Source organism: Abramis brama (genome assembly GCF_963993115.1).
Source record: "Abramis brama genome assembly, chromosome: 10".
In the NCBI taxonomy this organism is placed as follows: Eukaryota; Metazoa; Chordata; class Actinopteri; order Cypriniformes; family Leuciscidae; genus Abramis; species Abramis brama.
In genome coordinates this window covers 36855467-36881014 of record NC_139972.1, presented here as the reverse complement: position 1 = coordinate 36881014, position 25548 = coordinate 36855467, and the positions used below count along the sequence as shown (strand labels likewise).

General features: G+C 38.8%; 1 protein-coding gene across 2 annotated transcripts in view; it reads left to right on the top strand.

Annotated features, from left to right (window-relative positions):
* amotl1 (angiomotin like 1) overlaps nt 1-25548 on the top strand; it is a 29991-nt gene that overhangs the window by 3405 nt on the left and 1038 nt on the right. For both annotated transcript variants that reach the window (XM_084126884.1, XM_084126885.1), the window contains exons 3-11: nt 157-478; nt 675-819; nt 966-1040; nt 2318-2463; nt 3695-3844; nt 5679-5869; nt 14806-14922; nt 15649-15842; nt 17626-18021. In XM_084126884.1, the coding sequence (XP_083983010.1) occupies nt 157-478; nt 675-819; nt 966-1040; nt 2318-2463; nt 3695-3844; nt 5679-5869; nt 14806-14922; nt 15649-15842; nt 17626-18021 (1736 nt within the window). The remainder of the gene's footprint in view (nt 1-156; nt 479-674; nt 820-965; nt 1041-2317; nt 2464-3694; nt 3845-5678; nt 5870-14805; nt 14923-15648; nt 15843-17625; nt 18022-25548) is intronic.

The following is a 25548-nucleotide window of genomic DNA, read 5'->3' as shown; positions in this document are numbered from 1 at the left end:
TGACTTATTTATAGTTGTCTCTGCATTAAACTAACTCACATCTATTTAACTTTTAACATTGGAAAATGTACACACTTCACCTATAAGTATTTATTATGAACAGGTGCTAACACATTATCTGTCTCACTTTTCAATCACTGTCTTTCTGTATTTTAGACAGTGCCCTTTGTCTTCATCACAGCAACAAACACAGACCAGTCCCATGGCTTCTGAGACTTGTATCCTGCCTTCGCAGGCTTCTCAGCAACAATATCAGGCTATATCCCTGTCTCAGTCCCTGGGATTTCCTCTAGCTCAGACTGGATCTGAGACCCAGGGACTGTCTTCTTGTGTGGCCCTTTTTGGACAGCCTTTCCAAGGGGAAACGTATGCCATGGTAAGCCATGCCAAGCAGATGCTGGAGATCCTAAAAGAAGAGAACCAAAGCCTTAGACAAGAACTTCACAAGCAAAAGGAGAAGGCCAGCAAACTACAGCGGGTACTTGTCTGTCTGACTCTATCTATAAATCTTATAACTTCATCATTGGAATGTGGCAGAAATGATCTGTGCTGTGGTGATGAAAATATTTTTGGGATACTGTCCAGTATGATTTTAATACAGCACACTGACAGGAGGACACTGGCATTATTATATTACAGTGCAGCATTAATGGGAGTTTGTGCTGTATTTGCAGTTGGAGGTGGAAGTTGTGCACCTGTCAGAGGCACATGAGAGTTTAGTGAAGAGCACATCCAAACGGGATGCTTTGGAAAAAAACATGAGGAATAAACTAGAAGCAGAGATCAGGCGTCTTCATGATTTTAACAGAGACTTGAGAGGTGAGATAGTGCTCTTTGATTAGAACCTGAGTGTTATTCAAAATTGTTGAACTTTAAGTATTTTATTGATGTGCTTGTTAATTTAGTTTATTTTAGCTGCCTTCCTGTGACAAATAACATTTTCTCATACTGTATGTGTTTTTAAGAGCGCTTGGAAACAGCCAATCATCAGCTAGCCAGTCAGGAGCTGGAGGATGATGGACACTTGTATCTTTCACACAGTGAGATTTTACTGCTTTTTGTGCATCATTACACAATCATTATTTTTTACACCATTTCTGTTTGCTTGGTCTCCCCCCCAAAATATTTAATCTAATCAAGTTGTCTAACTGCTCAACCCAAATGAATGCTTGCTTCCCTCCCTTAACTTCCTGTGCCATTTCCTTGCTTGCTCTCTCTCTCTCTCTCTCTCTCTCTCTCTCTCTCTCTTTGGGGAAAAAACTAAAATTACATAATTGAGCAAGTGCATAAAAACTGTGTTCTTGCCTTACTCCGATTCACTGGCAAGTCTACAATAATATTTATGTTTTAAGAGGTTTGGATTTGGCAGCAAATTTCAGGTTTGCATCATTTGAATGTTTGTCATATCAGATGATATATGCTTTGTAGGACTTTCTTTTTTTTAGCCAGGGGGTCTTGGTGTAAAATGACAGATGTGCCCTGATATGATCACAGGCAAGCATAGGTGTACCTCAAACTATAAGATTTCCACACAGTAGAGCAGTGCTAAAGCACAACTGTGGCCTGTTACACAAAGCTAGTTGAGTTTCAGAGTAGGTTTAGAGTTTGACATAACCATGTAATTCAATTATCTGCCAACTCAGGTTTTGATTCAGAGTTTATGATTAACTCTAGTTTCACAAAGAGCTAAAAAGAGCAATTTTAGGAATATTAAAAGCTTTATGTTTTCTAAAGCTTGTATGGATATACAAAAAAACAACAACCCTACAAATATAAAACTAATAATAGTTGGTATAAAACTAAAAAAAAATGTCACTTTGAACTGCTTTAATTTGGAGCAAGAGATACAGGGGGAGTGGCTTCATGACCGCATCAGATATATGTCGCTCATAGCTGTTAGGTCCAGTTTTGGTTTGTGACCTCTACATGGCTAACCTGCTCCAGAGAAGGTTTTATATTGGATAAGTTACCATGGTGAAGAACACTGCTAAAAACCAATCCACCTTCTTGAGCCAAAAAAAAAAAAAAAAAAGGTTTTTGCTCAAACTCAAACTTATCTGGGAAGCCACTGAAACTGGCTTTGTGTAATAGTCAACTAAAATAACAACTCTTCAAGTAATCTTCAATTTATGTTTTTAACAACAGATGACCATAGATAGGACAAAGTTTCACAGTTCACCTTTAAGCTGCAGTCAAAGAACAGCAATCTATATGCACACTAAATACACTAAATAGAGCATATACTACTAATTACACTGAAATGTTGAAAACAATTTTTTCTCTGAAACAACTTTTTATTTTGTCTTTTTTTTCTCAGGAAGAGAAAGCCTGAAAGATCTAGAAAAATTAGAGATGGAGGCAGCTGATCTCCGATCAGCCAATGAGGATCAGCGACGACACATTGACATCTTAGAGCAGGCTTTAAATAACGCTCAGAGCAAAGTCGTCAAACTAGAAGAAGAGGTGAGTCTGTACACCCTGAATGAACATATTAAACAACATTTGAGGAATGAGCAGAGGCCAGCATCTTTGCAGTAGATTAATATAAACATGATCCAATAGATGAAGAACACAGAAGCACAGGAATAGAATGTCCAAAGGACAGGAATCACAGGAATGGAGAGCCAAACAATGTCAAAACAAGAGTCTTTGAATGTACATCAACATAACATGGGACATTACTCCTCCTACTTGTAGGCGCTTCCTGGAGCCATAAACAAAACCTGGAGCCATATGGTAAAGGGGTGTTACATTTCCAACACATACCTGAGGTGTTAGGCCAATGACAGCACACTGGATCAGCTGGCCAATCAGAGCACTCTGGGCTCTTTATCTAGCGAGTGTTATTTGATTTCATGTGTGATTTCGATAACTTACAGAGATGCAGATATGAGTTGCGTGTCATTTGAATATTTGAAGTCCAGTCACTGTCTTGCTCCAGTCAGTTTTATCATCTGCACGGAACTCAAATGCTCAACTCTTTACTCCGGTGTAAAAGCTGCTCTTGATTAACATTTGATGGATAAACTCATCCCTCGATAGGACTCTTATTGTGTCAGATGTTATGAGACTTTCTAGATTTATGGACACCGTCATATTTGATATACTTCAGTCACTGTTGCTATAGTTACTGGTGATAGACACAAATCCCGTTGTTTAGTCTGACGTCATGTTTCACCGCTTCTTGGTCCAAAGTTTCTATCAGATCCCAAAAGCAAACAACAGATGTAACTAATATACACTCACAGTAAGTATGTTTACATGTATTCATTTTCATCAATCTGAATAAATCCAATCCGATTTCAGTGGGATGATGGGTTGTAATTGAGAATTAATGGGAAAACTCACATGAAAAGAAGCTTTTAAATCACTTTTACTGGCCTATTATACTGTTCACACCATAAATCCTGCATCAAGTAAACTGCTCACCCAATTAGATAGCACTGCTTTGTGACATCCAAACAACATTAATTGAAACTGTTATAGACCTAGAGTTTGTGTTATATTACACTGGACAGGCCAGTAGCAGTAGATCACTTAAACTTTTATTTATTATCTTTACAACCTGGCCGCATACTTAAATAAAGACATTATTATAATTTACATTAAGGAGAGAGATATAAAACACCCACTAAGCAGTGTAAGTCTTCCCAAGTAAATCATTATCTCTCCTCTGTCTGTCTGTGTGCTGTAGTTGAGTAAAAAGCAGAAGTATGTGGAGCGGGTGGAGCGGTTGCAGCAGGCACTAGCGCAACTCCAGGTGGCATGTGAGAAACGCGAGCAGCTGGAACGACGTCTGCGTACGCGCCTGGAGAGAGAACTGGAGTCATTGCGAACACAACAGGTCCGTGAATTGAACTGAAAATTACAGTACAATGATTGAAACAAGTATTGTATAAATCTCTATATTAATAAAGATGACTTGACTTGACTGTGGAAATGAAAAAAAAAAAAGAAAATGCCAAAAAGCCCATCTTCCTCCAGCATTGCAATGAATTTACACATGCTAACTACATAGGGTGTCCAGGTCGTGTTCATTAAAGTAATTAAATTGTTATTTTTTTCAGTATTAGTAAGGCAAGGTACAGAGAATTAAGATTTTTAAGGAATTACAGGGATTACAATGTTTGGGATAATGTGGTCAGCTGCTCCACATGAACTCCACCTCTGTATTTCTGCTCTGAGTTTGGGTCACTTATGGCATATATTTGGAAAGCAATGTGCACCACCCATTTCACCAGATTTGTAGTAAGAAGCGAGAAACCTGTTAACAGTTAATGATTTTTCACCAAAATAAAAGATGGATGATTTTACTCTTGAAAAAGAAGAAATTAAGACATAAATTTTAGTTATTTATTTTTTAAGGAACACTTAATGCTAATGCAATTAATGTCAAGTAAAAGTTGTCAAGTAAAAGCACTTAAAGCACCCATCTTCCGTGACCTAATCTAAAGTGAGAACTATTTACAGTTAATATTTACAGTTATTATTTACAGTTAACAAAGTAAACAAAGCATAAAAACAATATTTAAATCTTTATATATGAGCTAATTAAACAGTAATACCTGTGTTAATTACAGTGACAATGAATGAAGAGCTCTGTTTATATAAAGCCTAATAATATATTAACAATGTAGAGACTACAATAAATAAACCATGAATTAACAAAAAACTAATAGTTTGTTAATGATTTGTAAGTGCTTTATTACTGTATTCTTTATTATAAAGTCAAGTGTTACCAAATGCTGTTTTGTTAACATGGGAAATAAGGTTTTCAAAAGATAAATTGCAGGCAAGCATAACACCCAGGTCTTTCACAACCTTCGAGCAAATATTTTAAATATATATTTACATACATACTGTATGTAATTTGAAAGATTTAAGATAATTCTGTAGTTTACTAATTCAGTGGGGTCGTAAACTAATTCAATTTATGGTTTTCCTAAAATAGGTTTAATGACTGGCAGCTTGATAGGTTCTTAGGACATGTTCTTGAGATAGGGTGGAGTTAATAATATTGAGGAGAGTTTCAGCAGCTACAGGGCTACATTCCACTTTCACTTTTTATGCCCTAACTTCCCACCATCTCGTTGACTCGGTTATATGTTGTTACTATGGAACCCGCTATGGAGCTTATAGTTATGTATTATTCATGTTTTTCCTAAATTTTTAATTTTCTCATCATTTACTCACCCTCAAGTTGTTCCAAACCGGTATGAGTTTCTTTCTTCTGTTGAACACAAAAGAGGATATTTTAAAGAATGTTGGTAATCAATCAGTTGATGGTAGCCATTGACTTCCATGGAAGTCCATGACTCCACTTGGAAGTCAGTGGCTGACGTCAACTGTTTGGTTACCAACATTTTTTACAATCTCTTCCTTTGTGTTCAACAGAAGAAAGAAACTCATACCGGTTTGGAACAACTTGAGGGTGAGTAAATGATGAGAAAATAAAAATATTTGGGTGAACTATCCCTTTAACAGCGACATGTTTAGGTTGGTGTAGATCTGTTTATGTAACAGTAATATTCACATGCCCAATCACATTATCTGTTTGCCACGGAAGGGAGTTGTCAACTGCAACAGACCTAAATGTTAGAGAGTAATTATCCAGCCCAACATTACTCATAACCACTGTCTGTGTGTGTGTGTGTGTGTGTGTGTGTGTGTGTGTGTAGCGCGCTGGTGTAGGCGTTCCCCTCTCTGTGCGTGAGTCCAGTGCTCCTGCGCTATTGGATCTGCTAAGGGAGAGAGAAGAAAGGATTCTGGGATTGGAGGCTGATATGACATGCTGGGAGCAGAAGTACTTCGAAGAGAGCGCAATGAGACACTTCGCCATGGAGGCCGCAGCTACAGCCTCAGCACAGAGGTCAATACACACACACACACACACACATTTACCCAGCTTTCTATATAAAGACATAGTAAATAAAATTTTTATTTGCACCTTTACAATAAATCATGCCTTCATGTTTATTTGGTCCGAACCAAAGTTTAAACAAGTTTGTTCCAAAATTTTAGTTTGGTCCGGACCAAAAAAAACCATTTAGTCATGGTCTGCTTAGTGTTCACATTGCCATTTTAACACCAAACCTACAGATACCTAACCTAAAGGCATAGGGATATGGTCACAACCTGATTGGTCGGCTTTTATTACATGTATTTCGCAACAAAACTTACAGAACATCCAAAACAATGCTGTGTGCCGGGGGTAAATGCGCTCGTTGTATGTGTCTAGCTACATATGATTGTATTTTGACCAGCTGAGAACTCGTGAAGAGTTTATAAAATGTGTAAAGGAGTCAAAACAGCGGCAGGAATCCCTCCGTCACACACACACAAAGATCTGCTGCGAGGAGACGCGGTTCTGATGCCTGAACTGAACTATGATACATCATGACTCTGCTTGAGCATTTTGTCCTTTTTAGGGTCGCATCTTGTAATAACATACAGTGGGGAGAAGAAGTATTTGATACACTGCCGATTTTGCAGGTTTTCCTACTTACAAAGCATGTAGAGGTCTGTAATTTTTTATCATAGGTACACTTCAACTGTGAGAGACGGAATCTAAAACAAAAATCCAGAAAATCACATTGTATGATTTTTAAATAATTAATTTTATTGCATGACATAAGTATTTGATTACCTATCAACCAGTAAGAATTCCGGCTCTCACAGACCTGTTCGTTTTTCTTTAAGAAGCCCTCCTGTTCTCCACTCATTACCTGTATTAACTGCACCTGTTTGAACTCGTTACCTGCACTGTTAGACCTTACCGGGTTTTTTTACAGTAAAATACTGGCAACACTGTTGCCAGTAAAATACTGTTAATTGTACAGTTCTTAACTGTAATCTAGTTTGTTTCTGTAAAAATGCACTAAATTATAGTTAACTAATTACACTTGCAGAAACCGACTGCCTTAAATTGACCAACTGTCATTTAAATGTATTAACTAAAATTTATAATGCATTAATAATGTGAGCAAAGTATTACTGTGAACTTCTTTCATTTGAGACCACTAAAAAACTATTGTACATAAAAAGATTTCCACTAGACCAGCAAATACACAGTCACCGCCTGTTAAATAAAGCAACATGCAGCGTATCATCAATGTTTGTAGATCTTCTCCTGGACTGAAGCACAGGCTCTACTCTTCTGCACAATGGTGACCCCAAAAAAATAATTTTACAGTAAACTACTGGCAACAGTGTTGCCAGTATAAACCTGTTTTATAACTTACAGTTTATTACTGTTAAAATACATTTTGTGGGTGTGTCTTTTTTATCTTACACAGTTAACCCTTTCAACCCCTCAGGGAAATCCACACTACGAGTAAAAAGTAACGATGCAGTGAGATAATTAAGGGAATATGTAAGTGACTGTAAGCAGAATCACTGAAGAAAAGAGAAACACAAGAACAGAAAATAGAGAAACACAATAACTATGACTGACTTCCAGCCATTACACATTATTACACTTATTATTAACCAGTATGACTTTATTTCTGTCATACAGAAGTTGTTATTGAGATGTTTAATTGAAAATGTTTGGTTTGAAGTTACCGTTATAGAGATCAGTGCTTGCTTTAGTTGGGATGCTGATGCTAAAACATTAGTTTTTCTTTTGCTGCTTGAGCTGTGTTTTTGCAAGTCACACTTGTGCACACACAGTTTATGAATGACTGCAGTTATAATGATTATGATGACAAAATCATCATATTGCCTGTTCATTCACTAAGGAATTCATTCCCACTTATTCAGAGTTTAATCCTCAATCAAAAGTGTTACATTACCACCACTGTGAAAATGCAGCAATAAGATACAATGACTCTTTTTTTTTTTTTAACACATGATGCATAACCAGAGAAACAGAGCTACACTGTGTTTTAGAAACACCGAGATATCACAATTTAGCACATGAATCTCAACAATGGTGGCAATATTTTTTTATTATTATTATTATTATTCATGCCGCAGTGCATGCTGGGAGTTTTATATTATCCTGGAACCCAGCATGCATTGCGACATGAAACTTTTCACCATTGTTGAGATTCATGTGCTGATTGTTGATGTCTGTGTGGGTCTGAGTCAAGCAGGAGTAAAATAAAATTGAATGCACTATATGATTACAATATTCTTTAGAAGACCTGATTACAGAAATATTGATTTCATTTTGTAGATTCACAGATATATGCTAAATATGAAATACCCATAAATTCAAAGAATAAATACAGAAAAGATCAGAGAATCAGACATGTCTAGGATGATTGTGACATCATCACAAAAGCCATAAACACCTGATCATCTTCCTCTTGGCTCTTTCTTGCCATAACAAAAGTGTTTTATAAACTCACTGTTACAGCAGCCAGAGGGAGATGAATGGTAAGAAGTCCAGGGACAAGAGACCAACTAAAGCAAATACTGATCTCCATCATGGTGACAACAAATTTTATTAATAACTAAATCTCTGTTAATTCTCAACAAGAACTTTTGTAAATAATCTAAATAATGTAAATAATCTTTTGTAAATAAATAATGGTAAACTGGTTTGTAAACTGGTTTCACACTCAGTGTGGCTGGAAGTCAGTTGTAGTTTTTGTGTTTCTCTTTTTTCTGTTCTTGTTTCTCTGTCCTTCAGTGATTCTGCTTATCAGGTGTTCATCAGTGTCTCAATTCACTCACTTCTTTTCATTCAAGTGGACTATATTAGTGAACTAATGTAGGGAATAGTGAATGAGGGTATAGGGTGTGATTGGGAAAACAGCCTCTGAGTGTCGACTTTGAGCGCTGTTAATTCACAGTATATTCCTGTAGGCTACTTTTATTTTCTACGGTATATTACTGTTTTAATGGAAAATGGTATAATATTGTCAGAATTTTACAGCAAGGGTTAACAGTGTGTATAAAAGACACCTGTCCACACACTCAATCAAACAGACTCCAACCTCTCCACAATAGCCAAGACCAGAGAGCTGTGTAAGGACATCAGGGATAAAATTGTAGACCAGTCAATTGTAGACCAGTCAATGACCAGAAGAGAGCTGGGACCACAGTCTCAAAGAAAACCATTAGTAACACACTACGCCGTCATGGATTAAAATCCTGCAGCGCACGCAAGGTCCCCCTGCTCAAGCCAGCACATGTCCAGGCCTGTCTGAAGTTTGCCAATGACCATCTGGATGATCCAGAGGAGGAATGGGAGAAGGTCATGTGGTCTGATGAGACAAAAATAGAGCTTTTTGGTCTAAACTCCACTCGCCGTGTTTGGAGGAAGAAGGATGAGTACAACCAGCAACTTCAGTAAACCTGAAGGATCTGGAGAAGCTCTGTATGGAGGAGTGGGCCAAAATCCCTGCTGCAGTGTGTGCAAACCTGGTCAACAAATACAGGAAACGTTTGATCTCTGTAATTGCAAACAAAGGTTTCTGTACCAAATATTAAGTTCTGCTTTTCTGATGTATCAAATACTTATGTCATGCAATAAAATGCAAATTAATTATTTAAAAATCATACAATGTGATTTTCTGGATTTTTGTTTTAGATTCCGTCTCTCACAGTTGAAGAGTACCTATGATACAAATTACAGACTTCTACATGCTTTGTAAGTGGGAAAACCTGCAAAATTGGCAGTGTATCAAATACTTGTTCTCCCCACTGTATCCTGTTTTTGGTTGGTTAACATGTCTTTGGTCCATGTTGCGTTCATATTTCAGTTGAACCGCACCAGAGTTTGTTTGGAAGCGGATCGAGACCTATCTTTTCAGCGGTCTTAGTCCATTTGTTGGTCACACTTATTCAAATGAACCGACTAGCAGAGCAATTGCACCACGGTTCGCTTTAATCAAACCAAACCTGACAAATGTGAACACATCCTTAAAGCCCTCCGTGAGAAAGCCAAAGGTGACCAAATCACTATTAGAAAACCCAAGGGCTCTTTGCTCTTTCTTTGCATTATGCTCTCATCATCATATTCAGTTTTCAATGTGTTTCATATAGTTACTTGTACAGTCTATTCTTGACTTATAATTCAACACTGAAAACAGATGCATGTTGTTTAACACAATCATCTGACAACATCTGGCTTTCATTGGCATGTGCCACTAAGACTTGTGAAATGTGCTACTTGTTAGTAATAAGTGAAGCTGGTAATGCTGTTTGTGGAGTTGTTTAATCCTCCTCTGCTGAGATCTTCACAGATTTAATGTCTTCTTTTCTCTTCAGTTGATTTCATCTAAGGCTGTGTCTGAAGTCAGTTGTAGATCTTGTGTTTCTGCTCGTCTCTTTTTCTGTTCTCTTCTTTCCTTCAGTGATTCTGCTTGTTAACAGGCTTATTAAGACTGAAATGACTCCATATTTAATATACACAGATTCTGTGGCTCAGATAAGGTCCAGTTCTGGTTTATTTCTTTGCTCTTGGCTGACATGTGGCATTGCTATGGCCTGCTTGTGGCCCAGATCTGGCAAACAGGAGTGAGCCACCCAAGGGCCGTCATTCCACGCTGCATGTGGGCCAGATCATCTTTCCACATCTGCCAGATGTGGGCCGGATCTGGGCCGTCACAATGTTACTATGTGGGTAGTGTCATGTGACACTGGCAATATTGCGGAATATGTTATGTTATGGAATATATGTCGTGGTATCTTTAGTGACTGGAGATGAGCAGATATACTGACATAATTGTGACACAAAATCCTAAATAAATAGCCTAATTTAATGATTTTCAAAAAATTATCAAGTGTGGAGCAACTGACCTTGTCTAAGTCTTCTGAGATTTCGTCACTCTAGACTGCTATATTGTTAACATGAGCTCCAAGTGACACAACTAAATCTAGTCTCATTTTTATTTGAACCCAATATGGTTATGGCTAATCTTAAGCCAGGTTTCTGTCAAACAGATGGCATCCAATTCATGAGCAGTAATCGTTTCATTTACAATTAGCGACTCTAATGAAAGTGAGCTAATGTTTGGAAAACTTTAGTAAACATTTAACTTCCATTTTCTTTTCATCAAATTTTTTTTTCTAGGCAAGGTATGGTTTTAGTGTTTGTTATATGCACATATTGGTTTTGAACCCGAGATGTACTGTATATGGCAGTGGTTCCCAATCCTGGCTCTGGAGGACCTCCAGCACTGCACGTTTTAGATGTGTCCCGAATCAAACACACATCCGATTCAACACATCAGCTCATTAGTAAAGAATCCAAGACCACAAATATATGTGTTAGGTAAGAGAGAAATTAAGGACTTTTGTTATCCATTCAAACAGCCATGAAACTCTCTAATCATGTTATGGTTGATTCTTGGTGTTGTATTCTTAAAAGCAGATAGAGGTCGCCCTTGTACTGATATTGGCAAAAAAAAGAGAGACAGATATGACATAATTGAGGGGATACCTGACTAGAAACTTAGCATAGGAACTAGCGCATGATTTATATAGCTTAATATATTTTATTAAAACATTTTGTTACAAGAATTTTATCTTGTTTTCCAGTAAAAATGTTAAACACCCCTAAATAGAATGAATGAATCAAATGACTTATTATGGTTTGTTTTCGAGAGAAAATTTATTTAAAATAATGTTTTTTCACTTTGTCACTTAGTTACTCATCCATACATTTAATTTTACACCCATTTAACACTCAAGATATTACTTAGTAGTAATTTTTTGAGCTCCTAACTCCACCGGTAAACCCAACCTAAACTATCAACATGTGAATGTGTTTGATTTTAGTGTTACGGCAGATGGAGAGGGCAGGGTTGCTGTAACGGGGGCCCAGAAACCCCAGCGGTGCCCCTGCCCTCTCTTGGAGAAAACAATCATGCTCAAAAATAGCATAATGTAATAAAATAATTGTTGCTGTTCAAATTATACCCCAACATAAAAGTTTCAGGGATATATCCGACTCCAAACACAGAGATGTAAGTGAACCCAAGTGCAGGAGATTATTGGAGATTTAGCAGGTAAGCAAATGCAAGATAGACAGTTCAGTGAGAAGATATTTGCTGATTAACTTGGTTCTTTTATCTTTACCAGGACAGCGGAAGATCCACACACACAGAGGAGCAGGTGAGATGTTGACACACACAGATACCGGTGAGTATACAGGTAAGTAGTTAAATTCACTGGAGTTAACTTGGAGCAAACGGAAGCAAAACCAGGATATCACTGGAGTCTTACTAGCCAAACACCAAGGGGAGTAATCAATCAATCAATCAATCAAATTTGTCAAACACAAAGTCACAATAGCATGACAGATGCTCTTTTCTTCATTCCATGATATACAATGCCAATCTCCATGCATGCTTCGACTCACAAACCTGTGACATATCAATACATATCAAACATCACCAACAAGTATGAGATCACCCAAATATTTCTTACGCAGATCCATGTACAAAGAACAATCATACAAGAAATACAAGAGGTATTAATTAGATTACAGTAATTACAGATTCTCTCTGTCATTGGTATATTACTCCATCTATCTGTTAATATGGCTAAACAGTGCCCTGAGCATCTGAACAAGAACAGAGATCGTAACAGCTGTATGTTGTGTATAGATGCAAGCTCTCCTGTACCACCAAGGACTTGCATTGTGAATATATATATATATTCAACTTCTTATTTTCTAAAACTGATGTGTACCATGCATTTTGTGCTTTTTCTCTCAATCATTGATTCAGAATAGATTACTATTCTGTAGAACACTTTGAGCCTCCCAGGCACTAGAGAAACCATAGAAATACAATAGAACTCGAATGCCAGAAACCCATGTTTTCTACCTACTTCATCTAACTGAAAAAGCATATTATAACATTTTCTTGGATACCGATAATTAGACATGGACACTAATTTTATCCAATATATGATACACCTTTTCATATAGGTAGTAGACAATGCAAATCTACCCAGATCGCCCAAAATATTGCTCACACCTGTACTGATACACAGGTGTTTTTTACAGAAGGATAACTGAACATTCTCAGGACACTCCACTGGCTCAAAGCCCCATATCTCAGATCCATAATACAATATGGGTGCAACCATGTGGTCAAATAAATACAACGCTTGGTTACAGCTACTTTTATGCTTACGAACAAACCTTAATAAAGAAAGCATTGCCTTCTTACCTTGGTTTGCTAAGTGTTGTCGAGTTTTCCACCATGACAATTTTGGTGTAAACCACATACCCAGATATTTATAAGCATTAACCACTTCAATCTGCTCACCAGCAAAATAGCATTTTTCATTCTTATTTAAAAAGCCCCCTCTTCTAAAAACAATAAATTTAGTTTTACTCAAATTCAAAGTCTCATACCGTAATGGTTACAGAATATATGTCACCATCCGTATCTTTTCCAACTCTTCCATTTACAAAGTGTATATTTAAAGTACGGCACATATCCAAAAGACAGTGACCAAAAGTATTGACAACCTTATCTTTTGATTTTCTATTCCATTCAAAATAATCATTAGTGTAATATCTACATGCTATATCTTCAGAATCATCACACTCAATGTAGTCACATTCATTGCCAATTCTAGCATTAAAATCTTCTGTAAAAATTAATTGTACATCTTCTCCTTCTTGATCTAGCACGCTTAAAATGTCATTGTCCAGAGAATTGATGCCATTTTTCTCTAAATAAATAATCACCAAATAATCCACTCTCTTTCTCAGAGTATACAAATACAGTCTGTTGCTTGTTTACAGATTCGAGAAAAATGTTTCACAATAGAATCATATTACATATACCTTCAATGTTACGTCCAAAAGCTGCCACACACTAATCAATGCATGAGACAAAAACCTGTGTAACCAGCCAATAAGTGACAGAACTCAGACTCATCTTTTGACCACACTTCAGTCAAACAGATGATAGATTTCTCCCGCAAGGTATCCATTAACTCACTGTTATTGACTTTAGTCTTAAACTCTTGAACATTCCATGAGATCATAGTAAATTCATCTGGGCCGAGGCCGTCATACCTTGCACGAGTGTCAAATGTGTCTTCATTATTCAGTCCAATTTCAACCACAGACTCTGACTCGGTGTCATAAGTGAAAACTCTACCTAGGTGAGGACAGCAGGTAAGAAGTCTGTTTCCTATAGTTGTAGGCTAGACACTGCGTCCCAATTCAAAGGCCGATTGCCTTCAACACACAGCGGCGTGATGAAGGCTGTCCCAATTCAAAGGCTCCTTCAAATGCGTCCTTTCCCAGAGCAATGAAGGATACAACAGATGGATCCTTCCCAGCCTTGATTACCCCAGAATTCACTTTTAATATTGGGTTTCAACTTACTCAAATATCTAATGATACAAATATAAAAACTTTAAAGCGGTTCAAATTATTATCTCACTAAGATGCGATTTGATATAGTTTATACTCTTTGCTATATACAGAAATGGACTGATGACGAGGATCAGGTACAGGTGATGGGCAGCTGTGGTATCAGATTGTTTGGCCTACAGGGGAACCGTGACCTTATGTCATAATGACAAAATTATATGCCCAATATTTGACAATATTTGTCAAAAATGACAATGCATTGTCCCTTGCCTCGTTGAAAGCAATGTAGATACTACACCTAGGTGTCCTTTAGCATCCTAATGGCTCTTGACGCTTCAGTTTTTAAAACGTTGGGTGTGAGAATGGGTTTAAGTGGATGCATGTTTATGTGGGTACAATACACACATTTTCTTTTCTGTTTCATTCCTTTCTAAAATTGAATCTTATAAATTAATCTTATAATTTTTGAGTTTTGACAGATTGATTGTGTGACTTTGTTGTGTTTTCAGAGACACGACTATGATCCAGCATTCCCGCAGTGGCAGTTACAGTGACAGCTCGCTGTGGCTGCATGAGGACGACAACAGAAGCCAGAGCAGTCGGCACTGTCAGGACATGGAACAAAGGTGAATGCTAATAAACATAATGCTCATATAAATATGCTCACAGTATAAAACATGTTGCCCAGGCATGTCACTGTTTGCAGAAATCTTAAATACATTATATTTATATATTTGCCTAAAATGTAAAAATTCTATATATAACAAAAAACACTGAATCAGACTATTAAAATTTTGAGCAAATAATCTCATTGGCTGCAGATTGAGCGAAGGCCAATCAGCTTGTGGCATGTGTTAATGATGAGATATCATGCAGATTGCATGTAAAGGACCAATCAGAGTTTCATGACTGAACTAGATCTATAACTATAACTATAAATATAACTATAACTATAACTATATATGTATAGATGAGTACCCCTTCTCAAAGTTAACAAATTCAGCAGTTACTCTTTACATAGACGACATACTGTATTAGGTTCTTTAATGACGTAATGTTTAAGTCTGCTTGATCAATAACCAAAGAAGCATGTAAATGTTAATCAGGAAAATAACATTTTCTTATCTAAGGGATAAAATGTAGTGTTGCAAAAATGAGTACACCCTCCTGAAAGTTACACACACAAAAAAAGAACTAAATAGAAATGTTCTGCTGCAAATTAAAGGCAATTTCTTTGGTCTGGTCAACAGGGGAATATGTAGAACCAAAACTTTGTTATAGCCCCAGTGTTATATAGCCCTAAATAAGTACCCAATTACTTTAAGAATTAAGAATTGCTTTGTATGTCACAGGATGAAAGACTTGCATGCTCAGTTGCTGGAGAAAGACGCCATGATTCAAGTTCTACAACAGCGTTCCCGTAGAGATCCCGCTCCTCTGCGTCCTGCCCGCTCTGTGCCCTCCATTTCCATAGCAAGTGGACTACACACACGCCAGACATCACAGGCCGATCACAGAGACCAGCAGAGCTGGAAAGGCAGTACAAGTGAGTATACAAGTATACAACAACACACAAATTACAGTATGAGTGAATGACTGTAACTTTATATGTGTGTTATATTACAATTTTCTAGCATCTTCTGCATATTAACCCATTTACAACAATGGCTGTATGATTTTGAGGACAGTTGAGGGACTCATACACAACAAAGCTGACATCAAAGTCTACACTGTAAAACCCAACAAGTTAAGCTAACTCATTTAATTTGAGGACACTGATTACCTCAATTCAATTAAGTTTATAAAAAGCCATAGTTATGAGTACTCTGAACTTATTTTAATCGAGTCCACTAAAATAAGGATATTTCTTAATACAAAATCAAACTTTACACTGCATTCAAATATCTTATATACGGTAGCTGAAACTTCACTTTTTAATTTTAAAAACTGAAAGAAGATATACATTGCAGTCAAGAAGTTAAGTGACTAATTCAGTGATGATTGAGCATTAGTGATGAACATCTGCTGTTAACAAGCAAAATCACTGAAGGAAAGATAAACTGTGTTTTCAGAATTTATGTGCAATGGTCAAGAGCCCAACTAAAGCAACCGCTAATCTCCAATATGGTGACCTTAAACGAAACTCAATAAATCATCAACTTCTAAACCTCTGTTAATTCTCTTAAGAACTTCTGTAGATGTCTGACAGAAATAAAGTCAAACTGGTTAGTAATAAGTGAAGCTGGTAATTCTGTTTGTGGAGTTGTTTAATCCTCCTCTGCTGAGATCTTCATAGATTTAATGTCTTCTTTTCTCTTCAGTTGATTTCATAAGGCTGTGGCTGGAAGTCAATTGTAGTTCCTGTGTTTCTCTTTCCTTCAGTGATTCTGCTTGTTAACAGCAGGTGTTCATCACTAATGCTCAATCATCACTTAATTAATCACTTAATTATGCAATTATTATACAATTATCATGCTGGAATCTATAAATGTTCTATAACTCATTCAGTTTGAGTTCTGTTACAGTCATTGTGTCCACATAACGTTTGGTAATATTTGAGTGCAGTGAACTCAATTTTATTTAGTGCATACAACTGTTAGGTTTTACAGTCCATCCAGGGAGATTCTGATTCAAATCCATTTAACTATATTGTGTAAAACGACAACAGTTTCAGAAGAGAAAAAGCACAGTTTCCAGTTGGTCAGTTTTATTTGTTGGACAAAGAGAAAAATCTGACATCTCTCCATAGAAAAAATGTTGACAGATAAATATTTGAGCCCTGTGTGAATAGGTCTATGGTATCTATTGTTTCTATTAAAAGATATAATCATAACAAGGTATTGGTGTAAATTGACCTTTAGTGACCTTTAATGACCTGGTGTGTACTGTACTGAATCTTCATAAAGAATTTACTTCTCAAACGTTGATGAAATACAATTTTTAGGTATGCCGGTGAGTAGTGAATGATAATGATAATATAACCATATAATATTTTACAATATTTCAACATACTTTCTTCTAAAACACCTAAAATGCTTAATCCACAGTTGCAACAGTTGCTTAATCACAAATGCCAGCGGACACCATGCTTGTAGGTGTAAAAAGGTGAAAATGAGAATAAATATACAAATATGCATTACTTCAGTCTTTAAGAGCACACTCACCATGTAGGGACCAACAATCTAAACACTGTATAACGTATTGTAAAGCTGCTTTGAAACAATCTGTATTGTAAAAAGCGCTATATAAATAAATGTGACTATAGCACCACTACAATGTGACCTGTGTTGCTAGAGGTTTCACCAAATGGTTTGTGTTCTTGTTTGCAGATGTATTCCGAGGAAAGGACCCAGTAGAGCACATCCTTCCCCCTCTGCCCTCTCTTTCAGCCTCTTCATCTCTCCCTGCCTCCTCTCTTTCCTCTCTTCCTCCATCATTCTCCTCTCTACCTTCCTCTTTTCTTCCCTTCTTGGCCTCTGCAGGTTCAAACACATCATTAACAACCTCATCCTCTTGTGTTCCCCGCTCCTCTCTCCCTCCCTCTTCCTCTTCCACGTTACCCTTGCCCTCATCTGTCTCTCTTCTGCCTCCTTTATCATTATCTCTCCCCTCCACTCCTCTCCTGTCCCTTCATTCTAAATCAGTCAGCAGAGACACCAGCTCTCAAACAGGACAGAGTCCAAAGACATTTAGCGTCGGAACCTCCACAAGGCAAGAGAAGAGAGGTGAGACAGCCAGAAAGTATTTTAAGTGACAACGTAGCTTCTACATTCTTCAGCCACTTTATTAGGTACACCTGTTCAACTGCTCATTAACGCAAATATCTAATCAGCCAATTATATGGCAGCAACTTGCATTGCATGTTCAAGACGATCCGTTAAAGTTCGAACTGAGAGTCAGAATGGGGATTTAAGTGACTTTGAACGTGGCATGGTTGTTGGTCTGGGTATTTCAGAAACTGCTGATCTACTGGGATTTTCACACACAACCATCTCTAGGGTTTATAGAGAATGATCCAAAAAAGAGAAAATCCAGTGAGCGACAGTTCTGTGGGAGAAAATGCCTTGGAGAATGGAAAGGAGAATGACCAGACTGGTTAAGCTGATAGAAAGACAACAGTAACTCAAATAAGACATCCGTCTGCAGAAGAGCATCTCTGAACACTCAACACGTCAAACCTTGAAGCAGCAGAAGAAACACACCGGTGAAACTCCTTTCAGCTGAGAACAGCAAACTGAGGCTACAATTCACCAAAACTGGACAATAGAAGATTGGAAAAACGTTGCCTCATCTGATGAGTCTGGATTTCTGCTGCAACATTCAGATGGTCGGGTCAGAATTTGGTGTAAACAACATGAAAGCATGGAGCTGGCACGCGTAAGCGGGCTATCGGCAGACAGGCTGCCTTGTCGGCCAGCGGCTTGCGAGGCTGCGTTGCATTCGTCCTTGTTTGGCATGGCGTTCAGTTATTCCTCTTCACAACTCCACAAACTCAACCCTGCATTCACTCCTGGACTTAACATCCCCATTTTAAATAAACTCAGAATTTTGCGTCGCTCCCGTTATGCCCACCGGAGTACACACAGATGCTTTGTTTACCATCAGCAGCCTGAGCAGTGCATTCCGTCGATCTGGACGCCCGTCGCACAACTGACACGTCATCAGAGCGCTGCCACCAAGAGGCTATTTCATTCCAAGCAGGACAGAAAACGCGGAGTGGATCACAGCCTACTCCGGCCCCTACAGAGACATTCTGCTATCACAAATCCAGCACCCCCTGTCAAAATTGAATTTTTAAATGCACAATCCCTCAACAACAAGGCATCTTTTATTCATGAACATATCATCAACGAGCAGATACACTTCATGTGCCTAGTTGAAACCTGGCAACAACCAGAAGTTTACTCTAGTCTCAATGAAGCCTGTCCCCCTGGCTACACCTACCTCAGCAAGGCCCGCACAACTGGCCGAGGTGGTGGCCTTGCCGTTGTGCACCGGGTAGACTTTGAGTTGTCCTCCCTGTCCCTGCCTGTCCATTCCTCTTTTGAATGCCTTGCATTCAAATGTAAACCGCCACTTTCCACTACAATGCTCCTGATTTACCAGCCTCCCAAACCGAACCCAGCTTTCATTTCCGAGATGCATGATCTTCTCACCACACTCTACACAACCCCAGGGAATATCATCATACTTGGTGATTTTAATATCCATGCAAACGACCCCCCTTCCTATTCTGTAGCTGAATTCAATAATCTTCTTGACAGTCTCAATTTCACCCAACATGTCAATGTCCCAACACACTCCAGAGGCCACACTCTTGATTTGTTGATCACCAACTCTACCTCCATCAGTAATCTGTCGGTGCACGATCTGGGCGTGTCCGACCATAAGGCCATCACATTGGAGCTACCCACTCTGTTCCCCATCAGTAAGCCCAGCAGAAAAATCAGTTTTAGGAACCTTAAAAATATCAACCCAGTCACCCTGACTACTGACCTCCGCCATCTCTCTGCTGTAAACCCCCTTTCAGTCACTAAATCTGTGGATCTCTACAATTCATCACTCAGCTCACTTCTGGACCGCCATGCCCCAGTCAAGTCCAGAACCGTCACCTTCACATGCTCAGCCCCCTGGTACACCAGGGAGCTGCGGCTACAAAAGAGAACAGGGCGTGTCCTCGAACGGCGTTTCAAGGACTCAGGACTCGCTGTTCACAAGCTAGCCTACCGGGAACATCAGAAGGCCTACAGCAAGTCCCTCAGTGACACACGGTCCCGGTTCTACTCCCACATAATCAACAATAGCCCTGGAAACTCCAAGCAACTTTTCTCAACTATAAATCATCTCCTCAAACCCCAGACTCCCCTACACTTAGATAACACGCAGGAGCGGTGCAACAGCTTTATCCGATTCTTTAAAACAAAAGTAGAAAAGATGCGCTCCCTTCTCTCCAGCCCCCCCCGCTGTATCTGCTTCCCCGTCTTCCCCCCCTCTTCTCCCTAGTTTTTCTACCCCCCCAGTAATATCCACTGACCCTCATTCTGGGACTACCCAGCTCCTCTGCTGTGTCACGGATATCACTCAGCATGAGATTGAAGTCCTGCTAAGGAAGATGAAGCCATCCACCTGTGACCTGGACCCATTTCCCTCAGCCCTGATAAAAAGTCACTCCTCTGCAATAAGTCCCATGATCACCAATATCATCAATCAGTCTCTTCGGTCCGGCCATGTCCCCACGTCTCTGAAAAAAGCGGTCATCAAGCCACTACTCAAAAAGCCCAGCCTTGATCCTGAAGTACCTGCCCCATCTCCAACCTCCCTTTCTTGTCAAAGGTGTTGGAAAAGGTAGTTTCCGACCAACTCCACAACCACCTCATAACTAACAGTCTTTATGAGAAGTTCCAGTCTGGTTTTCGCTCTGGCCACAGTACAGAAACTGCCTTGGTCAGGGTCACCAATGACCTACTGATTACGGCTGATGCTGGATCTCCATCACTTCTCATCCTTCTCGACCTCACTGCAGCATTTGACACCGTGGACCACCATATCCTTCTACACCGCCTCCACTCCTCTATTGGACTCTCTGATACTACCTTGGCTTGGTTTACATCATATCTCACGGACAGAACGTAGTATGTTCCCCTGGGGGGTGCTAAATCGGACACACACTCTGTCACTTGTGGTGTCCCTCAAGGATCAGTCCTTGGCCCCACCCTCTTCACGCTGTACATGCTCCCCCTTGGTCATGTCATCAGCCGGCATGGAATATCTTTCCATTGCTACGCTGATGACACTCAACTCTACATTAAAACAAACCCAAACCCCTCTGCAGCCCTTTCCACAATTTCTACCTGCCTGGAGGAGATAAAGGCGTGGATGACGGCTAACTTTCTGCAACTTAACAGCTCAAAAACGGAAGCCATTCTTGTTGGCACTCCACACCAGACCCGGTCACCCACCATCACCAGCATCACCTTCTCCGGCCACAACATCCATCTTTCATCCTCAGTCACAAACCTTGGTGTTAGAATGGATCCTCACTTGACCTATGAGGCCTACATTAAACAGCTTTGCAAAACCTCCTTCTTTCACCTCAGGAATATTGCAAAACTTCGCCCCATACTCACTATCCCTGATGCAGAAAAACTTGTCCACGCCTTTGTCTCCTCCAGGCTGGACTACTGCAACGCACTCCTCATCGGGATCCCAAGTAAGAACATCCAGCAGTTGCAATACATTCAGAACTGTGCTGCCAGGATCCTGATGGGGGTGCGGAAGTACCACCACATCACACCCATCCTAAAATCCCTCCACTGGCTTCCTGTCCAGTACAGGATTGAATTCAAAGTTTTCCTTCTGACCCACCAGTGCCTCCATGGCACTGCCCCCTTATATCTCAAACAACTCATCACCCCCCTTTCCTCCTCACGCCATCTCCGCTCTGGACAGGCCTACCTCCTCCAGCCTCTGAGGACAAGGCTTCGAACTATGGGCGATCGCACCTTCTGTTCAGCTTCACCCAGTCTGTGGAATGCTCTGCCTGTCCATCTAAGGGCCCCACAGACTGTTGACTCTTTTAAAAAAGGACTTAAAACCCATCTTTTTAGAAAAGCCTATGGCTAAAAGTGCTATTTTTATGTCTCTGTTTTCCTTTTATGCTAGTTTTAAAGTTTAAAGTACATAGTTTGTTGTTTTATGTGCATTGTAGCACTTTGAGGTCATTGAATTGATGTAAAGTGCGTTACAAATAAAATTTATTATTATTATTATTATTATTATTATCTTTCCAGCCTTGTATCGTCAGTTCAGGCTGTTGATGGTGTGGAGGATATTTTATTGGCACACTTTGGGTCCCTTAGTACCAATTGAGCATCATTTAAACACCACTACCTGAGTAATGTTGCTGACCGTGTTCATCCCTTTATGACCACAGTGTATTCTGATGCTAGTGGGATAAAAGGCCATGTCACAAAGATCACATGACATTTTCATGACATCACATTTCTTGAACATGACAGTGAGTCACTAAACTCAAACGGCCTCCACGGTCTCCAGATCTCAATCCAATAGAGCAGCTTTTGGGATGAGGAGGAACGGCAGATTCACATCATGGATGTGCAGACGACAAATCTGCAGCAACTGAGTGATGATATCATGTCAATATGGACCAAAATCTCAGAGGAATGTTTCCAGCGCCTTGTTGAATCTCTGCCATGAGGAATTAAGGCAGTTCTGAAGGCAAAATGGGCTCCAATCCTGTACTAGCAAAGGTGTACCTATTAAAGTGAACTGTGAGTATATATGTGCAGGGTAGAGTTTTCCTTAACTCAAGTCACCATGAAATCAAAATTAACTATAGTTATTTTTTATTGAATCATCCAGTGTTTATTGTAAATGAATTATCCGTGCACATCATTATTTTAAAAGCACATGCCCTTGTAATCTTTAATCAAAAACATTACAGTTTTGTACAATCGCTAAGACACATTTCTCAATACTTAGGTCACTTTTTCAAAACTCTTCACACAGTGATCACACCAGCAGTCTATGTGAGCTAAACTGTGGATCATTTATCATTGCTTTGACACAAAATGACGACATCTTTCAATTTACATGCATTCTTTTCTCACTTAGACATAAACACCACCAAAACTTTATGTACTTTATGTACAACAATTTGCACATTTACATATTCTTTTCAAAACTGTTAAACCTCATAAACTAACAAAACACAAAAATGTTTTATATATCAAAAGCATAATATATCAAAGCAACTAGATGTAACTGAACATCTACCCACATAGCATCATTTTGATGTCCCAGATCCGGTCCACATCTGGCAGATGTGGAAAGATGATCTGGCCCACATGCAGCGTGGAGTGACGGCCCTTGGGTGGCTCACTCCTGTTTGCCAGATCTGGGCCACAAGCAGGCCATAGCAATGCCACATACCAGCCAAGAGCAAAGAAATAAACCAGAACTGGACCTTATCTGAGCAGCAAAGTCTGTGTATATTAAATATGGAGTCATCTCAGCTTTAATAAGCCTGTTAACAAGCAGAATCACTGAAGGAAAGAAGTGAACAGAAAAAGAGACGAGCAGAAACACAAGATCTACAACTGACTTCAGACACAGTCTAAGATGAAAAAGAAGACATTAAATCTGTGAAGATCTCAGCCGAGGAGGATTAAACAACTCCACAAACAGCATTACCAGCTTCACTTATTACTAACCAGACTGACTTTATTTCTGTCAGACGTCTACAATGGTTTTATTGTGAATTAACAGAGGTTTAACTCTAATGTGTTTCATTTGAAGTCACCATAACAGTGATTAGTGTTTCCATTAGTTGGGCTCTTAACTCTTATTACCTTTTTTCGCTGCTGTGACAGTGTGTGTGTCAAACACATTTGCAGCAGCAAAATGAAACGAGATCAGGTGATGATGGTTACCTGTTGATGGTTTTATAATCATCATGAAACAGATGGATTCACTGATGTCTTTTGAATCAAACAATTGTGTTGCATGAATATTGCATGAATATTTTCACATCACAAACCCTGTGTTACTGCAGCATGATATTCAATAATACTATAACAATCAGTTAGAAGACTTTGCGGAAAACGAATCTGTGATGACACACACAGACATCAACAATCAGCGTATGAATCTCAACAATGGTGACAATCAAAAGTACCTTGCTGCAATGCATGCTGGGTTCCAGCATAGTACAACATTCCCAGCATGCATTGCAACATGAATAAATTATGCAGCTGAATTGTCCTATTATTTTGTTTAATTCTAAATATTTGCTTTTATTTTTTGCTGTTGTTTTTGTTGTGAATTAGTAGCTTTTCAGTGATGTTCTGAATTGATCTGTTTATCTGAATATTTTTGATTGTCACCATTGTTCAGATTCATACGCTGATTGTTGATGTCTGTGTGTGTCATTGTAGATTAGATTTTTGTTAAACTCTTCTAACTGATTGTTGTAATATTTCTGGATCTCATACTGCATGTTGATTCACTTCAGTTGATTTCATCTAAGGTTGTGGCTGAAGTCAGTTGTAGTTCTTGTGTTTCTGTTCGTCTCCTTTTCTGTTCTCTTCTTTCCTTCAGTGATTCTGCTTGTTAATAGGCTTATTAAGGCTGAGATGACTCCATATTTAATATACACAGATTCTGTGGCTCAGATAAGGTCCAGTTCTGGTTTTTTTGTTTTCACTTAGCTGACATGTGGCCCAGATCTGGCAAACAGGAGTGAGCCACCCAAGGGCCTTCATTCCACACTGCATGTGAGCCAGATCATCTTGGGCCGGATCTGGGACGTCAAAATGTTGCTATGTGGGTGCACAAGTGTTAGTCATTTGATTCATTACCATCCATTCAAATTTTGTACTGTAATGTAAACATGGGCTTTGTAACATATACTGCAGTGAATTATAAGCAGTAGAGTGTCATTCTTGTTTTGTAAAGAACTTTTACAAAATAAATCATTGTATAATGATGTTAGTGTTTTTTAGGTCTGTGTTTTATGATTGACAAAGTGTGTTTGTTGGTTGAAAAGTGAGTTGATTTGTGTCATGTATGAAGTGTTTTGACAGTTTTAATGCATTTTGAATGTGAAATTAACTGTTTTGCCAAGATGAAAGTTGGTTAGGAGAACTGTGTGAAGAAGAGTTTTGATAAAATGACCAAATTATTGAGAAATGTGTCCTAGCGATTGTATAAAACTGTAATGTGCCCTGGAACTGCAAGAGTCCTTGCTTCTACATCTCATCTGTGATGACGTGTGTACCGACGCGAGGGCCGGACAATCCAAGGTTGTCCAATGGCCAGATGATTTTCACTCTCCTTTCCAGAAACCTGTCACTCACATGAATCAATTATCCATTTAGTTTGTAATAAAAAAGAAAAGTCGGTTGCATTTTCCATTTTTCGTGGACATTTTAAATTGAAGCTCAAATGAGATCCTGTGTCCTGGTACCATCACGACCAGTACTGTCAAAATTCTCACAATTACTGACAAAAGTAGCAGGCCTTAATGAGGGACAGCTGGGTTAATAAAATGTATGTCTTGATGCAATGTCACATGATGCTGTGAGTGACACAGTGACCTGCACTTTTTCCCCATAAAAATACTGAAAAACAATGACTAAATGATTCTATAGACAAAAATATTGTAGTCAACAAATGCTAGAATCGAATACTAGTAATAATGCTAGTATTAATGAAATAATGCTGGAAGAATG